General features: G+C 51.9%; 1 protein-coding gene and 1 long non-coding RNA gene across 6 annotated transcripts in view; one reads left to right on the top strand and one right to left on the bottom strand.

The window, feature by feature from the left end:
- The window catches only part of KCNQ4 (potassium voltage-gated channel subfamily Q member 4), a 78,730-nt gene extending 70,263 nt beyond the window's left edge, over window positions 1-8,467 (bottom strand). The window contains exon 1 of one of the 5 annotated variants that reach the window (XM_043505928.1): window positions 8,334-8,467. Coding sequence is in view for 2 of the 5 variants with exons in the window: in XM_043505927.1 (XP_043361862.1) it covers window positions 7,415-7,710 (296 nt within the window). In the remaining 3 variants the exon portion in view is untranslated. Of the gene's footprint in view, window positions 1-2,324; window positions 2,544-7,414; window positions 8,252-8,333 lie in introns of those variants that run through there. The other 4 variants (XM_043505927.1, XM_038377518.2, XM_043505929.1 and 1 more) reach the window with 4 other exon arrangements.
- LOC119845344 overlaps window positions 5,287-27,041 on the top strand; it is a 29,157-nt gene continuing 7,402 nt past the window's right edge. Inside the window, exons 1-2 of the long non-coding RNA XR_005289570.2 lie at window positions 5,287-5,417; window positions 14,037-14,594. This is a non-coding gene — a long non-coding RNA (uncharacterized LOC119845344). The remainder of the gene's footprint in view (window positions 5,418-14,036; window positions 14,595-27,041) is intronic.

Here is a 27,041-nt window from a genome sequence, read left to right as displayed (position 1 = left end):
CACCCCCAGCGAAGGACTTTGAGGGTCCAGAAAGAGTTACAGATGGCAGACCGGCTCCTGTCTGATCTCCCCCGGGGGAATGCAGATGACCTGTTATCAAGTGACAAATCCACTCTGCTATCTCACCAGGCTAGCTTAAATCAGACCCACTTTCCCTCTTAACAGGCTCTGACTCACACATTCAGTTCCCAGTTCGTACATTCTGTTACCACTGAATTACAGCTCCCCAAAACCAAGATGAGGGAGCATGGTCGTGACATTCTGGCTGCTTCTGACAGCCTGGCACTGCACCGGCGCGGCTCGGGCTCTTGCAGCAAGAGCTAAACACACCCACACGCCAGGGGATGCACACGCAACATGAACAGGCTTAGCACATACATGTGCATAGGCAGGTATACAGCAGCCTGGACACGCAGCCTCGCACTTACTGGTTGGTGCTGATCTTAGCTATTTTTAGGTGTGTGTGGGGCGGGGTCTCCCATTCTCTGACGCCATACACCTCCTGTCCTCTCCCAATCATGCGGCTCTAACCGCTCACCCCCCCGCACTCCAGTCTTCCATTCCCCATACCCAGCCCCACCACCCCCACAGCAGTACCTGCCAGCTCTGACTTATGCTGCCTGCAGTGCACCTCCTGCCTGGCTAAGACAGTCTTGTGAAACAGGCCGGAGCAGCGAGAGCGCAGTGCACTGGTGGCTGCCTGCTGAACTCCCTCCTGGGCCCACAGGAATCGAGCGCATGATACAGAGGGAAGAACATGCTCTGGGCCTGCAGATAGAGCAGTCAGCTGCATGGCTCAGCGGGACCGGTGGTTAGCACAGGCACATCAGTGGGTATGCAATGCTCAGCGCTTCCACAATGCTCTTCCAGCCGGAGAGCTCCATGTGCGTTAAAAAAAAAGCATAGGGAAATACCATGCTTTCCATCTGTAAGATGGGGAAACTGAGGCCAGAGAAGTGGAAGGGAACTGACTTTGTCCAGGGTCATGGGTAGAGGCAGGATCAGAAGGCAGGTGTCCTGATTCCCAGTCTGATGTAGTTCCTAGTTTCCTGGAGATATTCTGACAGCAGCAAGCCACTTCCTTTCCCTCTTCTCAGATTTAAATCCAGGGGCACTTTCTCTCAGCACGTTCTATCACGACAGGTCTCCTGGGGAGATTACAGGCAATTTGGAACCAGAGTCTAATTGCTACCCACACGCCAAGTTAGCAAAAGATTCCCCAGGGGAGTTCAAATCGCTGCTCAAGCACTGAGTAAACCCTGTCTAGAAATATTCCTGCTTCTGAGGATCCAGCCGACGCGTAGGGTCAAACCCCTGGTCGGTCTGGGAGAAGCTTCTTGCAGCTTCAACTCTCCTCGATTAGGCCCTGGCTGGGTCTCATGAGACACCGAGCTGTGGGTTAATGGCACTGCAAGCCAAACTGCAGGTCCCCCCTACCCAAAATTAGCCAGGCATAGAATAGAGAGAGTCTTTGGGAGTTTTCCTTCCACTCTCCCCACCCCACCCCCATGAAAACACCTGGAGCAAGTTAAGAGGGAAATGGAAGAGGAAAAAAATGAAATAAAACAAAGCCAACCGCAGCTTGGGACATTGGCACTGGTCTGTGAGTAGAGCGATCTCCGCAGAGCACGCTCAGCAGGGTTTTCCCACGAGGCCTGAGCAGGCCTTGAACAGCGACTAGGAGACACAATCCCAGCACTTCCGCTTGTCCCACTTGTGGCTGAACCCACTGATAGACCTGGACACAGCCCCAAGGGCATCCGGCTGGGGAACACGCAGTGGCTGCATTGGACCCTGCTGCTGTCGGAGGAGAGCAGAGGACCAGGCTAGCTGCTCCCCATTCAAATCTGTCCTAAGGGCAGAGTAATGCCACAACACCGTCCCGCTAAGAGTAGATCTAGGCAGTCATCATCCTCCAGCCTTTTTCACGCTCACATACACAGCACAAGAGACAGTCCCTGCCCCGAAGTGCTCACAATCTAAATAGACTAGACAAAGGGGGGGAAGGGAGAGAGAGGGGCACAGGTTCACCCTAGGTCTTACAAAAGGTCAGTCTTGGAGCTGGGACTAGAATCCTGGTCTCCCCAGCCCCACTGCACTACCCACTAGCCCAAGCTGCCTCAGCAAACCTTCGGGTGCTTTGGAAGCTCATTCACACGGCAGCACGGAGAATCTACTGCTCCTTCTAAGAAATTCAGACTCTTTGAGCTTTAAATCAGAATATGGAAGGGGGGGGGGAAGAAATCCACATATGCCTTGCATCGCGAAAAACGAAACAGGAAGGGACCTGCCGTCAGAAAGAGTTTAAATAGATATTTATTTACATGTGCAAACCTGCTGCTCTGTATCCTCTGTCTGAGGCACTTTGCACTTCACACACTCGCAGGTCACTCACTCAGATTTCCAGAGGGTATCATAATAGCCCCCCCCCCCCATAGTACTCCATTCAGCCAAGGAGTTCAACACCCTTTACAGAGAAGAATGAGGTAGGCTGCTGCCCTCTCTTCCAGGCATGGGTGGTAATGCCTGGGTTGTGTTTCTGGGGAAAACAGTGGCACAGAGATGCAGCTCCCCTGCAAGTTGCACAAAGCCACAGACAGCGGTACCACCTAGAAGAGAATCTAGCAGTGCTTCGAGTCACAGGCTCTCACTGCTTAACCACACTTCCCTTTCTGTGCACGTGTTCCTCTCTCAGCGGCGTTTTTCAGCTCTCCTGCTTTGCAGAGCAAGGGCTAGGTCCACAAAGGGAATTAGGAACCTCAATGCCTCTTCAGGCACCCAAGGCACCCAAAACGTGGAGCCTTAAAGTCCCCACCCAGCTGCTGCCTAACCCCATGGGCACCTATACCCCTTAGACATCAAACTTTCCTTCCCCCCACCATAAAGTCCCCAGGGTGACTAAATTTCTGCCATCGGGCATGTGCAATGCCACATAAATCCTGACACCCAGCTCACTCCGAGTCCAGCAGCTCCTCACACTCGGCATTGCCCTACAAAATTCACCTGTGGGGCCTGACCCGGGAGGCGTTTTCAGTGGCCACCCCCCAGATCGGACCTCGCACAGAGCAAGGCTGCTGCAGGAGGAGATGAGGCAATGAACATCCAGTCACCGGGATATAGAGTCGCTCTCTCTCTCTCTGGCCCAAGAAATATAGAATATTTATGCTGTGTGGCACAGCTTCAAGGAGAAGTTGAGACAGACCTGCCCCAGAGCTCCTTATGCCCAGTGGTTGGGGCACTCACTTGGAAGGCGGGATAGCCAAGTCCCTGCTCTACACAAGGCTGTGAGAGTGGGAGGGGGATTTGATTCTGGGTCTCTCGACTTCCTGGGCGAGTGTTTGAACTATGTGGCAAGGGGGACTCCTCCTTCTGTACACCCCCGAGGAGAAAGGGTGTAGGTGCCCAATTCCAGGAGGGGATGCATGGCTGTGAATCCCAAGCAGATGGAGGCATCCTCCCTCCAGCCCAGACTTTGATGCCTAACTCCCTTTGGCTTCTGCTATCTCTCTCTCCTCGGCATTTCCTCTCGGCTTGCTTAGGCAGGTCCCCACTCAGCCACTGACTTTTGTGGGTCCTTTTTTAGGCACTTAACACTCCCTTTGCATGGAACAGGGAGACTGGGTGACTCCCGCCAGGCAGCAAGGCACGTAGAATTGGCGTTGCAGTGCCTAGTGTTTGAGTCTCCCTTACAGAGCTAGCCCGATTCCAATCTGCATAATTCCAGTGGCGTTGCACCCAGGGAGAGACCCTTTCATGGGGCAGACATTGGTTCCTAATTTATTCTACCTACGCAAAGAGGTTCCCAACACTTCTGCCAAGGGAGCTAGCACCCTAGGATCAGGGCAGGCAGTTTGCCTACTGCCGTTTCTTCCTTTGCCTTTGTATAACTAAAGAGAAATACGGTAAGAGCTCGCTGGCTGAAATAACCCACTTAAAAGAGGAAAAAACGTGCCTCTGGGACACAGAACACCTGCTCTTTGATTTATGGACCTCCTATTTACCCAGAGCACCATTGCAACTGTTTTAAGCACAAAAAAAAAACACAAGCTATCTAATTAGGCAGAAAGACAACTCGCTAATTTTCTGTGGCAAAGCCCCATTCCCCCAAATTAACACCAGCTGACACTGGAGCAAAGCAAGGTTCGAAGGCCTCCTGGTCCCCCTTTTGTTTCTCAATAATTACCCTTTCTGCTGAACCCAAGAAATATCTGTACAGCACTAGTAACGCACTGATCATGAATGCCTTGCATTCTATACAAAACCAATTATGTCACAGCCAGTGCTGAGCTGGTGTCCTCTAACGCAATCACTCTTCATTCCGTGTCTCCCCAGAGCACGCACACACAAGTCCGTTCCCTTCTAAGTCACCGTTTGATAAATGACGCTGGCTTCCCTTTGCCATCCCTGAGAATGGGAGTTTTTTAATGAAATTAACAGACTCGTGTACATACCAGGTAGTTCACCCACCAGAGCTCTGTTAAGTGATGATTGTTTTTCTAGCACCGTGTAGAACCAAGGCATCACTGCTCCTGCCTTTCTGAAAGTAAGAGTTCTTTCTAGGACAGACCCTTGATTTGAATTTTAAGAAAAACAAACAGAAATAGACAGACAAATGCAGGTGTTTCTTGTTTTCTCTCCAAGCGAGAATGGAGGGAAACTTATCCCATTTCTAGATCTTTAGTATTATTATTATGTTTTAGCTGCTTTGGTTTTTAAATTTTAAAATTCCAAACAGTCAAACAAAAACTTTAGGGATAAAGTCCGAAGGGGGATTAACACAAATCTTTTGTTTCTTCTGAAATAAGCTAAACTAAGCAACCAATATCCCTTGGGCCACAATACATACATCATTTCCCATGCTGGGAAAGTTTTTTTTTCAGGGGTTCCATTTGCTTTCCTGGATTATCACAGCTACGCTATAGTTCATGACAGCAGCAGAACCTTCGGGCCAGTTAATACCTAGGGAAGGCAGACCCAGAAAGCAAGCCTGTGTTTATGTTCTGCGTCTGTTCCAGGGCTTGGAGCTAATAAACTGTCAACATTGTTCTTTAACACTAAAAAAAACCCCTACCTTTTTAATTTGAAATCATGCAAAGCAAAAGATACCATCTCAAACTTGAAAAAGAAACAAACTGAGAGGAAATGATCTGGGAGGTACTCTCACCTCATCCGAGACTTGACACAAAGTTCAAACAATGGAGTGCTTTAAAAAAAAAAAAAAAAGCCACAAAAGTTGTTTGTAACCCAACCCACCTCCTCCCAAAATAAGATGTTAGTCAAAAACTCAACACACTAGTCAATGGAGTGGAACACAGACAAGGCTGTTAACAACATGTACCTGGATTTGAAAGGTGTGAATTGAATTCATAGGAAACTAGTGCAAATTTTGGAAGAGTTTTTAAGCTGTATGCAAGCAGGTATGGATTCTTTACATTCACATGGGGACAAAACAGAGGAACGTGGACCCCTGGGGACTCCCCCAGCAGGTTCTGCTGGCAGTTCAGAACTCTTTGCAGGGGGTTCAAGGTGGAAAGGGGATTGACAAGAGAACTGGCCACTTGGAAGGAAGAAGATTGATTGTGAAAGGTGGGCTGAAATGGCGGAAGGGGATCAGGACTAGAAGTTGGTGGATACTGGATCAAGAAAGGACTTCAGGGTTAGGATAGCATTGGTGGAAGAGGGGTGGAGCAGAGGAAGGACTGGAAAGAAGCTTGGGTAGGAATCAGCCCTGAGAGAAAGGATGTGGGCGAGGAGAAACGGGGACTGGTGGAAAAGAGTGGAGATGAAACTCAGGACTGGGGACTAGAAGGATCCCCCTGGGGACCAGCATTGGGAAACAGGTACTGTCTATGGAGACTGAAGTGGTGCAGTGAGGACTAGGATGGGGACCAGGGATGCTCCCCTATCCAGAACTCAGGCAAGAGCCTAGTATTTGTGAGGTGTGGTGCGTGGGGTTATGCAGGAGCCACAGTACCCACACAAACACATGGCCCTGGGGAAGGAGGATAAGGGACCTCCTGGGGATTAGATTGGTGGGCTGGTTCTTGGGGGATTAAGGGTCAGGGTGGAGATGGGGGAATAGTTGATGGGACTCCTATAGATGAACCAGCCTGGCCCAGTGCTGGGATGAAGGTGTGTGGATGGGGGAAGGGCTGGGGGGGCTCTGAGGATGGTGTTATCCTGAAGGGTCAGGCCTGGACCCCTCTCACATGTTGGACCCTGCCACCCCAGGGATGTGGTGAGGTTGGGGACCTAGGGGTCAGACAGGGCCACATGAAGGTGGGTGGATGGGTGTCAGGCTGAGGGCACCCAGGAGCCGGGGGGGGCAAGGGCAGGTTGGGGGGCCTAGGGATGGGAACCCACTCCAGGCTGAGGGCCTGGTGGGACCCACATGAAGGCAGGTAGCTGGATATTAGGCTGGAGGGGACGAGGTATGGCGCCCCCCCGGTTGGGGCCCGGTGGACTCTCATGAAGGTGGGTAGCTGGGTGTCAGGCTGGGGGCCCGGCAGACTCTCACAAAGGCGGGTGGCTGGGGGGCAGGGAAATGGAGGCCCGGCAGACTCTCACAAAGGCGGGTGGCTGGGGGGCAGGGAAATGGAGGCCCGGCAGACTCTCACAAAGGCGGGTAGGTGGGGGGCAGGCTGGGGGGCCCGGTGCACTCACACGAAGGCGGGGGGCTGGGGGGCAGGCTGGGGGGCAGGGGGCCCGGCGCACTCACACGAAGGCGGGTAGCTGGGGGGCAGGCTGGGGGGCCCGGCGCACTCACACGAAGGCGGGTAGCTGGGGGGCAGGCTGGGGGGCCCGGCGCACTCACACGAAGGCGGGTAGCTGGGGGGCAGGCTGGGGGGCCCGGCGCACTCACACGAAGGCGGGTAGCTGGGGGGCAGGCTGGGGGCCCGGCGCACTCACACGAAGGCGGGTAGCTGGGGGGCAGGCTGGGGGGCAGGGGGCCCGGCGCACTCACACGAAGGCGGGGGGCTGGGGGGCAGGCTGGGGGGCAGGGGGCCCGGCGCACTCACACGAAGGCGGGGGGCTGGGGGGCAGGGGGCCCGGCGCACTCACACGAAGGCGGGTAGCTGGGGGGCAGGCTGGGGGGCCCGGCGCACTCACACGAAGGCGGGGGGCTGGGGGGCAGGCTGGGGGGCAGGGGGCCCGGCGCACTCACACGAAGGCGGGGGGCTGGGGGGCAGGCTGGGGGGCAGGGGGCCCGGCGCACTCACATGAAGGCGGGGGGCTGGGGGGCAGGCTGGGGGGCCCGGCGCACTCACACGAAGGCGGGGGGCTGGGGGGCAGGCTGGGGGGCAGGGGGCCCGGCGCACTCACATGAAGGCGGGGGGCTGGGGGGCAGGCTGGGGGGCCCGGCGCACTCACACGAAGGCGGGGGGCTGGGGGGCAGGGGGCCCGGCGCACTCACATGAAGGCGTGGTAGATGAACGCCCAGCCGCGGGGTCTCTCCAGCACGTTGTACAGACAGTTCTGCAGGCGCCGGTAGCGCTTGTGCGCGGCGGAGCGGGCGGCAGCCCCGCCGGGCGGCGCTGGCAGCGGGGTCCCCAGCAGCCCCAGGCGCCGCGGGCTGCCCGTGGGCGGCTCGTTCTTCTCCGTCTGCACCGCGGTGAGGGCGACGAAGTCCCCCCGCCGGGGGTCGCCGGGGATGGGAGGCGGCGAGAGCACGGAGAGGTCCCCCTCGCCGGGCGGCTGCAGCCCGGCCATGGCGCGCTCACGGCACGGAGGGGGGCCCCGGGACGGGCCAGCCCGGCATGGCCCGAGCTTCAGGCGAGTCCAGGGCCCGGGCTGGGACGGAGGGAGGGGAGCTCCCCGCGCCCCCCCCGCGGCTCCCCCAAAGGGGCCCTTTGCTGGCGCTCCTGCCCCGGGCAGCGAGGGGACCGCGCGCCCCTTCAAGTCCGGGTCCGTCCGGTGCGCTCCGCGTAGGAGGCCGGGAAAGGCGCCCGGGACGCCCCGCAGCCTCAGCCCATCCGAAAGGGGCGGCGATGGAGTTGGAGCGGGCTGGGGCGGAGGGGGGGGGGAACCGCAGCTTCCCTCCCCGAGCAGCGGGGAGATCCCCCCCGCACCTCAGCGGCGGGGGGGCGGACGCGTCCCCAGGCTCCTGCGCCGAAGCCTGGCGGAGCAGCCGAAGTTTCCAGGAGTTGCAGTTTACACGGCGCGCCGGGGGCGCTGGCTAGTGTCAAAGCGCCGCGAACCGCGCAGGGCTCCCGGCCCCGAGCTCTCCCCGGCCCCTCGGTATCCCACCTGCCTTGTGCTTACACTCACATGGCACCTCTCCTCCTCCCCCAGCCCCTCCCTGCGCGCAGCCCAGCCTTCCCCCAGCCACTTACTGGGCCGGAGGGGGTGGGGACTCCGCCGGCTGGGCTCTCAGTCGCTTCCCAGCTTCCCGCACCTGGCTGGGGGTGTCCCGATCCGGGCCCAGCTACGAGAAGCTCTCGGTCGGCGTCTCGCAGCCCAGCGCTATGGTTTCCCTTCCCCCTCCAGCCAAACGGCGGCGAGCTCGTTACTCAGTAAAAGGTCAGGTTTCAGAGTAGCAGCCGTTAGTCTGTATTCGCAAAAAGAAGAAGAAAAAACAACAAAACAAAAGAAACATTTGTTAGTCTCTCAGGTGCTACAAGTACTCCTTTTCTTTTAGGAAAAGGTCAGGCATTTCTGGGGCTGATCAGCCCCCCCCCCCCCAGCCAGATCCTGGAGGGGAGGTAAAGAATGAACAGGGTTAGAAACCCTCATGCTTCAGGGTGCAAAGCAAACCCCATGTGGTCAGGAAGGACCCTCCCCCTGGCGAGCTTGATCTATAATCCAGCATTTTAAGGTCTCTTGCATCTTCCTCCAAAGTGCTGGCCACTGTCAGAGAAGGGGCTGGACGCTCTGGTCTGGCCATTGCGATGGATTCTTTTTTATATTCTTATGCCTAAACAAATGTGTTTGTCTCTATAGTGCCACAAGGACTGCTCGTTGTTTTTGCTGATACAGACTAACACAGCTACCCCTCTGAAACCCGTTTTTTATATCTGTGCTGCTGTTTTTCTCTAATGCCAGCAGGCAGCCTTCACTGGGAGTGGATCAAAATCTGTTTTCAAATAGGGGAGAGCCTAGATGGCAAAGCTTGTTTAAAAACCCGACCAAGTGAAGGTCCCGGCTGTAGGAAGAGGCTGCAGGCTGCTTGCAGCTTTGGCGGTTTAACCTGTCGCCTTCCCAACATGACATGCCATGCAGAGCTCTGGGGAGCTCTTGGGTTCCATTTCTTTGGCCACCGCCTGCAGGGGCTTTGCAGCCCTTAAGCTTTAGCCACAGTCTTGAGCTTCTCTTTGAGGTTCAAACAACTCCCTCAAAAAACTGTGAAATTCAGTCAAAACCCACTAAATTCCACCACCTTGTCCCAAAAGCAGAACTCCATCCGATCCCGGCAGCTCCCTCCCAGCGAGATCAAGGCTGGCTGGAAAGGGTTGGGATAGTGCACAAGATCTGGGCTCAGCTTGCACTGAGACCTGAAACCAGCTGAACACCCATGTCAGAGCCATGCAAGGCTTAGAAACACATATAAACACGGTCCAGCCTTGCCAACACTGGGGACCACCGGAGCTAAAAGCATCAGCCTCTACATTAGAGCTAAAGGATTGTGACCTATAGCCGGGAGCTGGAATAGACTCCATCCTCTGCACGAGGCCCAGTGGAGGAGATACGCACACTGGACCATAGGTTAACATATATAACTTGGTGCTTTTGGCTAAGTTTCACTTTGCCTTTTGGGCAGCCTGTTCTAATCTGAATCCCAGAGAGAAACCACACATAGCCCGCAGCCAAAGGAAACTGACTCCCTCATGCTTCACCAGGCTCTGGGGAAATGCATCATCTGCCACTGGTCCCAGACATCAGCCATCTGTGATTATTTAACTTCAGCATCTTTGAGGGCCATCTGGGGAAAGCAAGGCAGGGAGCACAGGGAATCAGTTTGGAGAACTGAGAACCAATAAACCGGGAATCAGCAGAGCAGGGGAGACATGGCAGCAGCTTGTTTGAAAGAGATCTTGGATAATCTGGACTCTGTTGTAAATCAATCCTGGTATATGCTGTGGGCAGATTCACCAGGCATGGCAGGCCAAGCCAAGCCAAGCAAAGGCCAGGTGTTCAAGTGTCAATCTGTGGGCAGCAGATTATCTTTATCTCCTTGCACTTTCTGCAGCTATAGCTGGTGGGGGCCACTCTCAGAGAGGAAACTGGCCTAGATGGACCCCGGTCTGGTGCATTCTGGCAATCACTATATTCCTCAGGGTGTGTTTGTTAATCAAGAGAAGATTCAAAGACACTGCAATAAAAACCCCTCAGCACCAAGTCTCAGAGCCTGGGTCAATTGATTTGGGCTCATGGTGCTAAACATTGCAGGGTAGATGGTGGGGCTCAGACTGGAGTTTAGGTGCTGAGACCCACCCCCCATCACTGGGTTTCAGAGCCCAGGCTCCAGCTTGAGCCACAAAATCTGCCCTGCAATTTTATAGTCCCCCCAGCCCAAATCCCGCAAGCCTGAACCAGCTGACCTGGGCCAGCCACGGCCGGGCTGTGGATCTTTTATTGCAGTAGAGATGTACCGTTAGGGACAGAGACATCCACGCTTCCCCCAGCCGGGAAGGAGAGATGACACATCCTTCCTGGCTACTGTTGAGAATCCCTCCCAGTCCCTGCCCTGCAGGTCTCCCATCATTAAGGCTAGGCTGTGTCTGCTTCTAGCGGCCACCACTTACTGCCTGAAGCCATGTGGCCCATGTCATGTGCTCCCTGACCCCCTCGGAGTTCAAGGGCTGAGCCGTGGGGCCATGGCCCCCTGTACGTGCCCCAGGACCAGCACTTGGTCACACCCGGTTTATTGCTGATTGGTTTATTTCCTAGGCAGCCTCTAAACGTAACCTTCACCTGCAGATCTCCCAGCACTTTGTGGATCTGCATGAGCTAAGCCTCACAGCCCCCAGACGCTGAGCGGCAGGTATGATTGCTGATGTAGATGGGGAAACCGAGGCACAGAGAGATTAAACAATTTACCTGATGTGACATGAGGGGGTGCGAGGGTCAGCAGCATGTGCCACAGGCTTAGCTCCTCCTTCTCTGCCCTAGCCTCACTTCCTCTCCAAGGGATTAAAGAAGCTGGTTTTATTTTCAAAGCCAATTTCCCCCAAGTGCACCCCAGGGCCCACGCTGCTGAAAGAGAAGTAGCATGAGTGAAAATTAAAGGCTTAGATTAGTGAATTATTTATCATGATGGCTGAGGATCCTGGCCCAAGTGCCCGGCCCCAGTGAGCATCACTAAATGTGTTGGGTGCTTTGGAAATACATGCAAATAAATAAACAAACAACTAGATAATAAGTTTGCCACCTAATACTTCTCCCCGCAAAGGATTTGCCCACACACCTGAGTTGCTTGCACACTTGGGAAAGTTGCAACTTGGAGAGCGAAGCAGAATTAATCTCTTCTCGTCCACGAAAGGCAGGACAGAGTGTGAACCCCAGATCTAGGAAGGTATTTAGGCTCCTAACTTGCATTGCTATTAATGGAAGGAAGGAGCTTAATAATCTTAGTGGATCTGGGTCTCACTGTCTATGGCTTGGGGAGGAATCAATGGGCCAGGTTTAATTTAACAGCTGGGCAGGTGAATCCCAGTGCAGAGTTACTGTAGGCTGGAGAATTCATGGGCAACCAGCCAGTCTCCTCGTGTATTCATAGAATCATAGAAATCTGGAAGGGACCTGAAGAGGTCACAGAGTCCAGCCCCCAGTGCTGAGGCAGCACCAAGTAAACCTAGACCAACCCTGACAGGTGTTTGCCCAACCTGTTCTTAAAATCCTCCAATGACGGAGATTCCACAACCTCCCTTGGAAGCCTGTCCCAGAGCTGAGAATTAAAAAGTTTCTTCCTACTATTTAATGTTCAAGTCCCTTGCCAAAGATAAAGCCAATTACTTCTCGTCCTACTTTCAGTAGACACAGAGAACAATTGATCACAGTCCTCTTTATAACAGCCCTTCGCATATTTGAAAGACTTATCAGGACTCCCCTCGGTCTTCTTTTCTCAAGGTTAAATGTGCCCAGTGTTTTTAACCTTTCCTTGTTGGTCAGATTTTCTAAAGCTTTTAAGCATTTATGTTGCTCTGCTCCAGACTCTCGCCAATTGACCCAGGTTTCCTAAAGCGTAGCCCTCAGAACGGGATACAGGACTCCCACTGAGGCCTCATCAAGGCTGAGCAGAGTGGGACAATTGCTCTCCGCATCTTAATATACCCCAGCATGATATTAGCCTTTTTCGCCACTGCATCACTCTATTCAATTTGCAATCCTCTATAACCCCCTAGCCCCTGTTCCACAGTGCTGTTCACCCCCCCCAGCCAGTTACTCCCCAGGTGGTAGCTGGCTGGGTAGTAGCACTGTGGAACAGGAGCTGGAAAGGAGTCCTTGGGGTTACTTAACCTGGATCTACTATAAGGGTAAAAGATTTTTCTAGGGGCAGATATCATCCTGACCCCCCTGATACAACATGACATGAGTCATACAAAGACTAAAGTTGCCAAGAAGAATTGGGGCATGAGGGGTGGATGGGCAATTAAAGGTCAGAGCAGAGTCACGCTCCAAGCCCCTATTATCCGGACATTTCATCTGTCCTGCCTGGTTCAGTCATCTCCCACCATCACGCTGGAAATGGTCATGCAAACACCACCAGGCATGACAATGTGCCGGTAAAAAGATGCTTTATTCTTAACAGCTGGTTGTTATTCCCAAGGAACTGATTCAATCTCTGCAGATCTTCCCCCAAGAATCTAATTCTTCTCTCCAGCTGCTGCTCTGTGACTTAGCCACAAGGAGGATGTAGTTGTGGAACTCCTGGTGGCTGTCATCTCTTTATGAATGCTGCAGCTATGACATAATTCTGGAATTCCTTGCCTGCTGTAAGGCATATGGGCGGAGGCCGCTCTGGCAGATGAAGTATGTTACTATTCATCATTGGTATAAAATGGGACGGATCTGCTTCAGCGATCTGAGGGGTACAGCTAACTGGACTTTGGAGGCTTGTGTCCTAGGAATGAAAGATCCACCTGTGAAAGGCTCTTCCTATGTGGCAGTGACTGACCCTGTGTCTGATATAGTGTGTGTGTGTGTGTGTGTGTGGGTGTGGTATATTACAGCAGCCTACCCCCAAAGCAGCTGTCCTTCATTCAGTGCACTCAATAGAGGCAGATTTATGTTTCCAGTGGCAAATGATGAAAGCAGATTGCAGGAGGGATGAGGGGTTATGGGGGTAGAATTAAAGATGACCTGCAAAGGACTTTTAACCGAGTTAGGGGTTATTTTAATAATGTAAAAATAAGGCTTGGATGGTTGGGTTTTGTTTGTTTATTCTTCTTGTTTTTACCCCAGAGATCTAGATCAGGAGTGGCCAGCCTGGTTTTCCCAGAGAAACACGGGCCGGGAGGATTTTTAACAAAGGCCTCATTTCTCCGAATAGCTCACAACATAGCTGTTACTACTTTAAAAAAAAAGGGGGGGGGGGGCTTCTAACAATCTGACTACAATGACCCTCCCAACTCCATTGCTCTGCTTTCAGGCTCTCGCTTCTTCTGCTCTCGTCTCTAAAAATCAGGCCCCAAATCTCCTTTCTTGTGTTAAGTAAAACTGAGATTAGTAAAAGGGAAATAACTGTTTAAAATTTAAACTACTTCTCACCCTTTGTTTTTGGACTGCTCTGAAAGAAATATACTCATCAATTTCAAGTCAGTTTCAGGTCATGTTCCCCTGGCTGGCTCCATGCACCAGCAGGGAGCTGCAATAATAGGGTTGCAAACATCCCAAAGGGTGCGAGAGGGCCCAAGCCAGGCCCAGTTTTATTTTGGGTTAATTTGTATTGATCCTAGGATATTTAAAGTCTTATTTATCAAACGTACATCTGGGGTTTAAACTCCCCTGGCGGCATCTATTTAAGGTATATTTTCAACCTTAGCGCTCTCCTCAGAGTTCGTCTCTCTGGAAAATCAATCATATGTTTGTTTACCCAGGTTATTAAGCTAATGGAGATGTACTGCCCTTGCCGGTGTTTTCCTGGTCAGTTTGTGTGAAATCACTGTGGAGACGCACCTCTCCGGGGGCCTGGACTGGTAAAACCGTGACTTGGCATTGCTTGAAGAAGGGCTGGCTCTCTCCAAACACCCGCGTCTCTGCCTCAGCTTTTCAAGCTTGGTGTGTTCCCCTCGTCAGAACCTGGAAACTCCTCACGGAGTCTAGAGTGAAGGGTTTGTTGGTTGTGTCTGAGAAAGAGCCAGGGAGTCGCAATCAATACCGCACCGACCTATCCATCAGAACTGTCAAAGGTTTCGGGAAGCTAGCCCACGCCACCGGCTGTTTCACCACCATCTCCCCCACAGCCCTGTCTGACTGCACCCCTTTTCTCTCCCCTCCCCCCAACACCCTATGATGAAACTTTGAAGAGGAACTCCAAGGCCTAGTAGATTAAGTGCGAGGAGGCCTGTGTGCTTTGAGCCCATTTCCCTCTTGGGACTGCAGCGTGAATTCCTGGCACCGCAGAGAGGACAGAATTTGCATGCATAGGATTTCCAGTAAGTTTTTCAGATTCTGTTTGTGGTAGCAAAGTTGCTGGGCTGGGCTGGGGGTGGGAGTAGTAGAAAGCAGAGAGGAGCCGCAGGGTGACTTCTTGCAGAATCTAATAGGGAATGGGAGCTATGTTCCAGCCCTGAGCTCGGGGGTGAGGGGAGGGAACACTCAAAAGCTCTGGCTTTGTGCGGAGGGTACAGCCTGCCAGCCCCGTGCTCGGGATCCTGGCACCAAGATGAGAGCATGGTTAGATCAAAGGGAAAATCCAAAACAGCCCTGGGGTTTCAGAAAGCCCTGGGCAGCGAGTTTAACTAGGGTGGTGAGCTGACCCTGCAGCTTGTCACCTGCACAGCCCTGGGCCCACCCTGCTCACGGCACATGTGAAAGTTAGTTCCCAGGGTTCCACCTGGCTCTGGTTCTTGCACCCCATCAAAAAAAAGTCACTGTGTGTGTCCTGTGGATGACTCTGTCTGCTAGGGGCCCGAGACTGGGAGGGCAGAGGCAGCTGCAGCCAGGGGTGCTGATGGTGGAAGCCATGTCTTTGGTATTTGTTATTACTACTCCAAGCCAGGGGGTTCAGCAGCACCCCTAGTTCCAGCAGCACTGGCTGCAGCCTGGGAGTGAGATGCATTGACAGAGCTTTGGAAGGGGTCAGGCCGTGACTAATGGAAGGGAAGTACAGGTCAGAGCTACGGGAGCAGACAGTCTGGATTTGCAATTGGGCGGAAAGGGGGACTGCGGGTCAGGTCTGAGGGGTGTCGGCAGAGCTGTGTGAGGAGTCCAGTCTTGGAATAGCCTGATGGGCTGCAGGTGGGGATTGAGGTGCACGGGGGGGTCCCAAGAACAGAGGAGCAGGAGCTGCTGCTGGACTGGGATGCCTGCAGAGCACCTGCTTGCACATACTTGGCCCCAGCCAGGGCCATTAGTTCCTGGCTCTCAAGCTCACACGCACTCGAACATACTAAACAAAGAAGTCTTAGGAGGAGGCCGTCCCCTAGTGACGGCAGCTCCCAACAACTAGCAACAGGGATGGATTCCAACAACTCCTGTCTTTAACCCCGGCCCATCTGTACCTTCCCAGCCTCCTGGGCAGGGGAGAGGCGCTCATGCAGCTTGCTGAGTCAGCAAAGCACCCCATGCCCAGCATGGCAGGTGCTCTAGGAATGGGGCTGCCCCGACAAAGCACCCAGACCCAGGGGCTGACTTATACAGGGGGATTGGGGCAGACAGGGTTCCCCGGTTGCTGCAGGATTGGCTACTTGCCTGGCTCTGGAACTAGAAAGAAACTCAGGATTTTTCCTGAGTTGGGGTGAATTCCAGGCATGTGAATGAAGAGCTAAGTTCTCCTATTTCTTCATCTCCTTCTTCCTCCCTTCACTGGAGTGTGGTGGAAGAGTTAAATCCAAGGAGCTGAGGGTCAGGGCCACTGGGTTCTTTTTCCAAATCTGTGTGAGCAGGGAACGGGACATAGCAACTTAAGAAGGGGACTCCAAGTGAAGACTCCTGCGTTCTCTTCCTGGCCCTGACACAGTGTGAGACCTTGGGCGAGTCACTTAACCTCTCTGCGCCATCTAGTAAATGGGGATCATGGTACAACTTGCCCACAAGGCTTAAATAATCTGTAAAGCGCTTTGAAATCCTCGGGTGGAAGGTGCTGTCAGATCAGCAGAGCATTTAGGGAAACCAGATGGCACCAGCCTTGGCATGGAGGGGAGGAAAGAGACCTACCTGCAGAGCACTGGACATGCAGCCAGAAGGAAAGCAGCAAAGAGACCCCAGAGAACAAATGAAGCTACCTCTTCAGAGTCTGTGTCTGCCGGGGGAAGCAGCTTCCTCACAGGCCACCCCGCCTTGCGCTGGGGAGGAATTGATCTGCTGAGATCTACGAGTTCTGGCTGAGACGGGACATGTGAGCTCGTGGCCTTCAGCTGCCTCAAGCATTTAAACTCAGACGCCGACGTTGCCAGGCTTCTTTTGGAGATGGCCAGAACCCAACAGGCTGATTTTGTGCCTCGTTGGTTTAAGTCCTAGGGCCACCCTGCCCTCAGCGGTGCCCACGCAGCCCCACGCCGCTCGTTGGGATTGTAAGTGAGGACAGAACTCGGCCCCAGACAAGCTCCAGCCCGGCTGCTAACAAGCTAAGCAGTGCAGGCTGAGTGATTTCCTGCTCCAGCTCAACAGCGTCCACATTCAAAACAAGCCCAATGTGGCGCTCACTTAACCACAGGCTCCTTCCCACCTGCTCCCTGAGCCTTCAGCTTGCGAGTGTCACGTACGCCGGCTGTTTGTTGTCGTTTGGTGGAGAAACCAACGGTTGTAAATTAAGCAGAAATCCTCTCTCACACCCGGCTTAACTCATTGACCCCGGCTGAGAAACACAAAGTCTCTCTGAGCGACGAGGTCGCAGGCTGCCCGGGCTGTGACTGGGAGAAATCTTGCAATGGCCTTTTAATAAAGACTACGGTGTAGTAGTGGGGGGGGGAACACCTTGTTTCTTAGAGCTCCTTAAATCAATCCCTAAAATAATGGACTACAGCACTTGTCATCCATTGATCCGAAAGGCAGAGAAATGTTATCCCCATTCTACCAAAGGGAAAACTGAGGCACAGAGCAGATGAGTGACTTGCCCCAAGCCAGTGGCAGAGCTGGGAATAGAATCCAGATCTTGCAAATCCTGGTTGCCCTATTCTGTAGGCCACATTGCCTGAAACACAATAGGGCAGGATGTACCAACCATGAGGTTCACAGGGGGAAATCAAGTGACAGTCTTGGCTTCTCTTTAAGAAGGGGCAAAACCAGGTTACAGGGAAAGCTGAATTTAGCACCTGGTCAGCACCGAGGAGTAAAATGTTTCCAAGCACAAAAGGCATTGGGGGGGGGGGGGGGAGGTTGGCAGGTGCTCATGCATGTAGGATAATATCTCTACACACATGAACATACACACGCAGAGCACAAGCACAGCTAGGCCCAGTGCGGCAAAGTATGGAGGGATCTCGGGAATACCGGTGTAAATCTGAATTAGCCAAAGGCAATAGGTTTACACCAGCATAACAAGCTCAGAATCTGGCCCTGAGCCTCTAGCCCATTGATCATTCATGTCTGGCTCTTTGAGGCCTCCAGCCACTGAAATAGCATTCGCTTGCTGCCAGGAATGCCGGGGGAGGGGGCAGGGGGCAATGTCCTCCCCTCACTCCATGAAGAGGGCAGACTGCCTAGTGCAGCTCAACTGAAACCGGGAGTTTGAGTTCAGATGACACCGGAGCGGGTCAGCAGGGTTTTCTCTTGAACTCTGTTCGCTAAGGAACATGCCCTGACCTCCACCCTCTTCTCTCCCGGGAGGGCTTGGACAGGGCTGCCTATAGATGCAGAAGGCTTGCTAGCACTTATCAACTGATGGCAGCCAGGCCCAATATTCTCACCTGCAGCTTCTTTGCAGCACTCACCCCTGCATTTTATTTTTCAGGCCCTCTGCCCAGTAGAAAAGGGTCCTAGGTTTGAAATGGTGCCAGCCCAGGGCCCCAAGCCTGCAAAGTCTTGTGCACGTTTAACTTTAAGCCTACGAGCAGGACCAAAGCCCTCAGAGCTCTGTGCCGTGGGGTTCGCTGGGGCTGCATAGTGCTTCAAGAGAAGCACGGGTGTGAGTCTTCGCCAGATCCGCGCCAGTCCCAGGAATGCCATCAGCATCCACAACGGCACGGTTACAAAGCTCCTTCACAAACCAAGCAGCAGACCGCAGAGCGGGCTAGCCTGCAGTCAGTTCTGGTCTGATGCAGAATGAAAACCAAAAGTCAAACTCTTGACATTTTTCACGCGACAGAATTCTTGTTTTCCAGCCAGCCCTTAAAAAAAAAATTAAAAATAAAAATCAGACTCAGGGTTTGTCCGAGGAGGGGGGAAGCCACCATGCACCCCAAAGCTGGGAGGGATCTGTCAAACAGCTCGTCAACACTTTTTTCCATGCAAAATGGGGTGTTTGATGAACTGAGAATTTTGGCAGAAAGCTGCTAACTTTCCTCAAAAGTTGGTTTGGGGCTTTTTTTCCCCAGCAGTTTATGGCCAAAATTGTTTGGTGCCTGATGAAATGTTGACATTTTCCACAGCCCTCTGCCTGGCCCCTTTTCGTACCAGCTCTAATATGTCACATGTATCTGGCTCACACTCATGTTCAATTCAAACAGCCCTATTCTGAGCCCACAGCAAAGCACTGTCAGGCTCAGTCATTCCCAGCTCCCATGTGGCCAGCAGACCTTCCCCCCCCCCCCCCAAGAAGTATTTAGCAAGCAAAAGTGGAGTGTGTTTTCGCAGAAAGTTCAGACTTTTGGAAAGTTCCAAAGTTGCCATGAACCATAGACCCTGACTCCCTGGGTGCAGGGAGAGCAGCGAGTGGTGGGTGGGTGGGTGGGGGGGAGGAAGAGATGGGGGAGGACGGGGCCTCAGGGGAAGGGGTGGAGTAGGGGTGAGGCCTCAGGGCGGAGCAGGGGTGAAGCGCCCCCGGGGAAAAGTAAAAATCGGTGCCCACGTCATGAACTCCCAGCGCGCATTTCCTGGACGGTTCTGTGCAGCAATGGCTCTCAATGTGGGGAGGGATAGCTCAGTGGTTTGAGCTTTGGCCAGCTAAACCCAGGGTTTTGAGTTCACTCCTTGAGGGGCCCATTTAAGGATCTGGGGTAAAAATTGGGGATTGGTCCTGCTTTCAGCAGGGGGGTGGACTAGATGACCTCCTGAGGTCCCTTCCTGAGATTCTATGATTCTCAGCGCTGCCCATTGGAGATGCTCCCCCAGATGGGTGAGGAGATGGAGGCAGAGAGAGAGAGGTGAAGTGACTTACCCAAGATCCCACAGCAAGTCTGTGGCAGAGCTGGAAACAGACAGGATAGGAGTCCTGTACTCAGCACTTTCCTTTCCTCTGGCCTGGGTGCGACTCAGGTATCGGCCTGTTACGGTCTCACAGGGTAGCAGTCAGCACGAAGGACAGGAGCTTGGCCCTTTGCCAGAGCGGCATGGCTTGTCTCCTCTCCCCTTTTCTAATCAATACAGCCCAGCAGCTGCCAGGAGAGGCAGAGCATAGCTCCCAGCAGGCCACATCCACCTGTGGGATGCCAGTTCGCAGGCAATGGTTTGCTGCTGAAACGTCACCTGGGAGAAAGGGGACGAGACAAACCACGTGGAGGGATGGACTCTGTGCCAGCACGGCAGCAGCCGGCTGGGAGCAGACAGGCCCAGGGGAGCAAAAGCCTCCTCTTAACATCTTCGCCGGCTGTCTGCATAGGACCTGCCAATTGCTGTCCGAGCCCTGAGTGCAGATGAGCAAGGACAGTTGCTTTACAGCCTGGTGCCCGGCGCCAAGTAGCAGCCATTGCCCCAGTGTCATTCAGGGTCCAAAGCAGGCGGGGAGGGGGTTGGTTGGGTGGGGCAGGCTGCAGTGGGGACAGAGTCTGACAGTGGATGGAGGATGGGTGAAGTGGCATGGAGGGGCAGGAGAGATGGGGTGGGGTGTCATCTCCAGCTGGCTGAGGGGGAGGATATTGACTCAACTATAGATGTGGTTTGGTGGAGGTCCTTGGCCCAGTTTGCCAAAGCCAGAAGCACCTGTTAGGGCAAGTGTTGACCCTGACTCTCCCCCTTACTGCAGTTGGAATAAGGGACCACCCAACCGGCTCCTGAGGAGCCTGGCCTCCTGCAGATTAGCGACTTCGCCTGGCATGCAGAGCTGGTCCTGGGAGCAGCCATTTGCCTGTCCCCAATGGGGGTTATTTCCTTCTCTCCCTCCCGTGATGAGAAGGGCAAGACCCCCCACGCTGGGCATTAGCGCTGCTTTCAGAGCTTGCCTCCCAAGCCCCAGGGAAGATCACAGGCCTTGCAACTCCAACCGTGCCTTCTGGGTGTCCCTCCCTGCGCTAGGGCGGCACTGGTGTGAAAGCTCTTTGCTGCACGTGCGATGCAGCTGCGGCTCTGAGCACATGCTACTGCAACAACCTGAAATCAGAGGAGGGGGAAGTCGAGTTTCGCACAATTTGCTCCCTCTGCTGTATTGTCATACATTCCTCGAAGGGGCAGTAGGTTATTTCCCTCGTGTTTTACAACTGCAATTAAAAGAATCAGCTGCCAACGCCCCGAAAGAGAAAATGTGGATGGAAAACAATTCATGAATTTTTTCCCCCCCAAAAGTTTTCCCATTTTTGAGCAGCTTGAGAAGGGAAAAAGGAGGAGTGAAATGGGGAACCTTCCCCAGGGGAACATTTTCATTTTCTTCGGTAACAATTTCTAAATAACGAGAAAATTTATTTTTGAAAGCTGTCAAAGACAATTTTAAAGTTTCCCATGAAGCTTCTTGACCGTTTTTCCACCAGATCTAGCGACGTTCCCAAGGGTCGTGGTGGATTTTTCATGGCTGTTTTTAAATCAAGATTGGATGTTTTTCTAACAAATCAGCTCTCGGAGTTATTGGGGGAAAATTCTCTAGCTTGGGTTATACAGGAGGACAGGGTAGATGATCCTTTTTGGCCTTGAAATCGATGAACGGGGTCATTTTTCTCCCTCTCTCATGGACTCCAGGGAGTCCATATCCAGGGCAGAATTGACCCAGGCTGGGAGGGCGACAGGGACCCACTAGAATAACAAAAAGATTAATAAGAGCCTGGGTGCACTTGCATCTCTAGGGCTTTGGTTGAGATATTGAAGGTTCGTTTCTTGATTGACGGAAGGTGGAAGAAGTAGTGTTGCTTGTCAGATGGATTTACTTATGTCCCTCTGCAGACTCTCAGATATGCAACGTGCAGAACAAACCAACCACCTGTTTGCATTCTAGACACACTAGCGAAGTGCCTTCCCCCCGGCGGTTTTGGTGCAGCTCAATAATTTCTTACGGAGAGTTAAGCAGAGGGACAGCTGTGCAAAGTCCGTTAGACTCAGCTGTTCCTACCCAAAGGCCCCTGGGCCTGGCTGGCATCCTTCCCCCAGTCACCACGCCGAGCGCTGTAAAAGGAGACGTCCTCCCGAGACACCCCCAGAGGTTGCTGTTGCCCAAGACCAGCCTGTACTTTTTTTGTAACATGCCAGGCGCCTCTGCACCACGGAGCTGGGCACTTCAGAGATGCCTGCCATAGGGAAATGAAACACGCATCAAAGCAGGCACGAGTTGAGCCAGTTGGACTGGTCAGAGGGAGTTGAGATATTTGTAGTGACAGGTTCAAACCCTGGCAATTTCAATTCAAGCATTTCATCCCTCCCAGCCAGATACACCAAGTCCTGGGCAATTTAACACATGGGCACCTTTCAGCCAAGGGCTTAAATAGATACTGACTATTGGTGCTAAATGGATGCTAAGATCCCATGGCACCTTTATAAAAAGCTAATGGTTTGTCCCAGCCCAATTTTTACCATTCACTCTTCTGTTGTGTGTGTTGCCTGCTGTCCTCCACCCCGAGACAGCTGCATTTCAGTGGTGCTGATGATGCAAAAGGCTCCTGGCAATCCCCATCACCACCTGACACCGTCAGGTTCAGTGAGGGCCTGCCCAGACAGAGTATTGCGGGATCGGGGCTGTAGTTTGCACAGCACTTTGGCAGGAAAGGCGCTATAGAAAGCATCAGACTAATTATTTCACCCATAATACTCCAACGCCCAAGAGCCTGGGGTGCACCACCCCAGAGTTTTCCACCCTAGGATGGTTCTTGTTTTTTTCTCTCAGTACAAGAGGGAGGCTATCGGGGTTACTTTAGGATATAAAATACTATCACTCAGACAAGTTCAGCCAAACAGCAATACCTCAGTTCATCTTCAGGACCCTCAGCTGCATGGGTGAGGCTTACAGCTTGTGAAAATATTCCAGTGGAAATATTCTGATTCATCATAAAACTTAAACACCAAATGCAAACATTCAAGAGGGCCTACTTTTATGAAGAAAAAAAAAAAAACCCTGCGTCCAGCCTGTGTGGGTTGCTTGGGGAAGCGTGTTTCCAAACAGCACTCTGGGAAATCTTCTGAGCCAGCTAGTGTAAATCAGCATAGATCTGCTGACAGACAGCAGCTGAGGATCTTGACCTTTCGAGCCAGAAGATGGGGAAGACAATGGAAACGATTGCCCTATGTTTTCTGGGACACAGGGTCAGAATTTCTGGGCAGACCTTAAGGTGGGATCAAACCACAATTGTTCTCAGGTCCACTTCTGCCGCGGATGCCAGCCACATTCTAATCAGAAATTAGATACAATTTTTTTAAATCGTGCGGCCGAGCAGCCATGGAAACAAATGAGAGGGGACTTGACTCTTCTCCCAAGAGAAGAGGGGACTTGTCAGCTCTTGACATCTTCCAATCAAGACGTGTTTGCTTTTTTGGGAGGAGCTTCTGTCAAATACAAGTTACTGGGCTCAGCACAGGGGTGAAATTTAACAGCCTGCGTTATGCTGAGTCAGACTAGATGATCTAATGGCCCCCTTTGGTAACTAACTCCCCCAGCCCTCCCAACTTTCAACAGAGCTAGGTGGGTGTACAAGAGCCGCACCTGCCCTTTTACCTCTAACTATATGCTTTATACACACACAATCCATCCATGAACGGTGACTGTGACACAATGGGCCTGAGTGTTCACTGCCCTGAATGTCAGGCATTTTGCACCCCTATGAAGTGCGACCAGTCTGACTCGATAGTGTTTTCACAGCCCTCTGCACAGGTGCAGGGGAGCAGAACCAAGGCCTGTTTTTTTTTTCCCCCCATACACCACACAGTGTGTTTTTATCCAGATCAACAATCCCCTAAACTACTCAGTTTTGCTTGTGTGCTTTATACCTCCTCAGAAACAAGCAAGCGCATGTGGCCTTATCCCATGGGATTGTTAGAGTTCATTTCTTATTCAGCAGTAAGTTATGCTCTTTGTACATCTCCAAGTCCTTTGCAGGCTGTTGAAGCAGTTCCCACACAGAGATAGTCCTTATCCCAGAGGGTGACCTTAGCACCAGACTTTTGCTTGGGGGAAGGGGGCAGTCACATAACCTGTGCTGACTACTTGCAAACCTCAGAACAAGGGCAGTTGTCGTAACAAACAGCCCACTGAGATGAAAATGCTGATTCCCAAGTGTAAGCAACAATGGCACATTCTCTTTCTCTGTGGTTTGTGCTTAGCTAATCACTCCCATGGAGGAAGAAAAGCCTAAATTGATCCTACAGACTCCTTGCAAAGAAAGAACCCAGCTAACAGTCATCTTTCAGCCGAGCGTGAGCATGAATGCTGAGATCAGAGGTAAAAACATACATCACGACCCCCCCTCCCCTCCCCTCCCGCAGTGATTAAATCAGAAATTATGGCAGACTCAGAAGTCTAAATGCTAAGTGCTTTCTTTTCTCTGGCAGGAGAGGCAGAAATTGCGTTGGTTATCTTCTGCCAAACCCCGAGATCACATTCTTTTCTCCCTCCTCAACAGAAGGGACGGAGTGATGCTATCTTAAAACTGATCAGTGTATTCAGCTAATCAAGCTACCCAGTGCCTTGGCAATGTGCAATGCCAGGTGCAAAAAGGAAGCTACATCTCTTCATTGTGGCCACAGCCATTAGAGTGCAAGGGAGATATTCCTCTCTGACCCAGCCCGGCCATCATTTTATGGCTTGCTGCAACATTTAAAGTCACCCTCTCTTAGTTTCCAAGGCCAGAAGGGACCATTAGATCATTTAGTCCAGTGGCTAGTTTCAGTGTATAGTACATAGAACAGTGTAGACAAGTCATTTTATGAAATTTAAATTTGTACTGACTTCGCTAGTGCTTTTTATGTAGCCTGTTGTAAAACTAGACAAATATCTAGATAAGTTGATGTACCCCCTGGAAGACTTCTGCATACCCCCAGGGGTTTGCGTATCCCTGGTTGAGAACCACTGATCTCCTGTATAGCCCAGGCCAGAGAATTTCATGCAGATACTCCTGTATTGAAAGCTTATTGTCTTGCTTCGCAGAGCTACCAAAAGGGATGTACAATTACCCAGTGTTGGATGAAAACCAGGCAGGCTGTGTCCTAACGACCTCCTGAAGCAGCTAATTCCACACATGGGCTGAGTAGAGGGGTGTTTCCTGCGATGGGCGCTAAACATACCACCCTTCCATTGACGGGAGCGGTCCCTTGTTTTCTCATAAGGTTGAGGGAAGCCAGCCATTTTCAAGTCTCCTCTAACTCTCCTAGATAATCTCACCCTTTGCCACCTCTGGCTTTACCCAGACTTCACCTTGTCACTGCTTTCAAGTTGCCCTTGTTGGGGTTACCGTTGATGTGTATTTTTGCAGGTGGGATGATGTTTTTCAGGCACAGGTTCTAAGCACGACTTATTGTGCAATTTCTAGAGCACCTTTTTTTCTTCCATTTGCCTTCACATAACGGCTATTGTGCAATGGGGTAACATTTTCACTGAGCTGTCTGGGAAGAGTCCTACATCTTTCCCCACAGGATGCTGCAGTTCACAGTGCAGAGATCATTTTTGGTAGCCTACGTTTCCTTAGGTTTCTCTCGGTGCAATTTCGTTTGCCATTGTGCTTTCTTAACCCTCCCCTCCCCACCCCCCAGGCACTGTCCTTTGCCGGGAATCTCAAACGTCCTAGGTTTGTGCTGCCCAAGAGAGTTGGGAGTTGCAGCTGAACTTCAGAACTGGCTCTTCACTGCTCAAGCCATTAAAGGAGAGATGTCAGTAGCCCACAGCCTTGACCTAGCTCAGATCATTGACTTCAACAGGAGCAGAGTTAGGACGATGCCAAGTGCTTTTGAAAATCCCAATTTCCTGTATTAACAATGTGGGACCTCAGTATTCATGGTCCTCTGTATTTTCCACCGAATGCATCCGATGAAGTGAGCTGTAGCTCACAAAAGCTCATGCTCAAAAACATTTGTTAGTCTCTAAGGTGCCACAAGTACTCCTTTTCTTTTTTTCCATAAGCTTGTTTCCTATCATTTCAACCTCTTTAATCCAGGCTCAGACCATTTACCCCAGTCATTGTTGTCCTTTATTGGTTCTAAGAGGCCTTCTCAAAAGCCTTTTGAAAAACCCAGTAAACTCTACCCCTTGAGTCAGCTCTTAACTTTTACAAAGTGCTTGGACACTTCAGCCAGGCACCATTTCCTCGCACAGAAGTTGTTTGACCTGAAGTGCTGTGCTACAGTACCCTTAATTACATGCTAATTCTCCAGCTGTGCTGCTTGGCATTCCCCTAGGCATAAATTAAATGCTGCTCCTTTTGCCAACTGAGCTGCTTATGAAGCAAGTAACTTCTTTTTGCCACCCCCCAAAACCCTTCACTTTCACGCTCAGGTGGGCTTACAATGGCCAGGTCTGAAACAGCAATTCTGCCTGGGTCAGTTGCTCATGGTCACCAAGTTAACCAGGATGCTATCAATTGCCAGTAGCTTTCTTCGTGCAAAGATCATTGCATGAAGAACACACCTGACATGTGGCCAGTGAGAATGGAGGAACCCCCCTCTGATGTGTCATCTGTTGAGTACAGATAGAATCGCCAGCCACATACTTGCGGAATGAAGTCCATCTATGTAATTATATGGAGCACAGTCCAGCCACAGACACACGTCCCAGGTTAACTTCCAATATTTCTACATCTCCTTAAGTGAGAGACAGACCCATGCAAAATGTACACCGTTGTGTGGTGCCCTCTAGTGGCCAGTCTTTGGACATGAAGCATTTGTTCAGCTCAAACAAGTGTATGTGTGGAATTATTTTCTCCCACCTATTTTCAGGTGGTTCTTCTAACAAAGGCAAATTTTTAAGACAGCTAAAATTGACCCTGGATTCTTCAATCAAAAACACTGGTCCAAGTCGTGCTTCAACTGAGAAAGCTGTGACAGGTTACAATAAAAGCACCAATTTTAAGGAAGGCCTCAGCCCCCAAATGTTTAATTTTCTACACATTTAGACTTAAGCAGAGGAAAGTCCTGGTTCATAAGGCCCAGAAGGTTTGGACATGCAACAAATCTCCTCTGACTCTCTAGGTCAGATCAGATCGGTCTTCACGTCTATTAATTTGTAGCAGTCAAGCATTGAAACAACTGGAATTTTCTTTCTTTGGAGGCAGTTATCTCTGAAATTCCCATATGTCCAAGGCTATGCCTGAAGGCAGATGCCTACTCAAAGTTCTACATGCTAACTCTGCTCGCTGCACAGCTGAGTTTGAGATTGTGAGGAAGAAACAGATGGTCTCACTGATGTTATTGAATTATAATTGGCCACAGTCCATTACAACCCAAGTGGTCTATCACCTAAATGGCTCAGATTACCTGCTGAGCACAGCTTTAGCCACAGTTCTCATTTTAAAAACTGGGTGAATTTGATGCTTTTAAAAATAAGAAATTTAACAATGAGCTATAGCCAGACAGTGCAAGGGAGAGATTCCTTCACACTGCTCTGCTCAGGCACCTCACACCAACCTGAGGCCACTGCTGAGCAGAGTCTGCCAGTTGTATCATTC

This window comes from Dermochelys coriacea, chromosome 19 (genome assembly GCF_009764565.3).
Source record: "Dermochelys coriacea isolate rDerCor1 chromosome 19, rDerCor1.pri.v4, whole genome shotgun sequence".
In the NCBI taxonomy this organism is placed as follows: domain Eukaryota; kingdom Metazoa; phylum Chordata; order Testudines; family Dermochelyidae; genus Dermochelys; species Dermochelys coriacea.
This window is presented reverse-complemented; position numbering and strand designations above follow the sequence as displayed.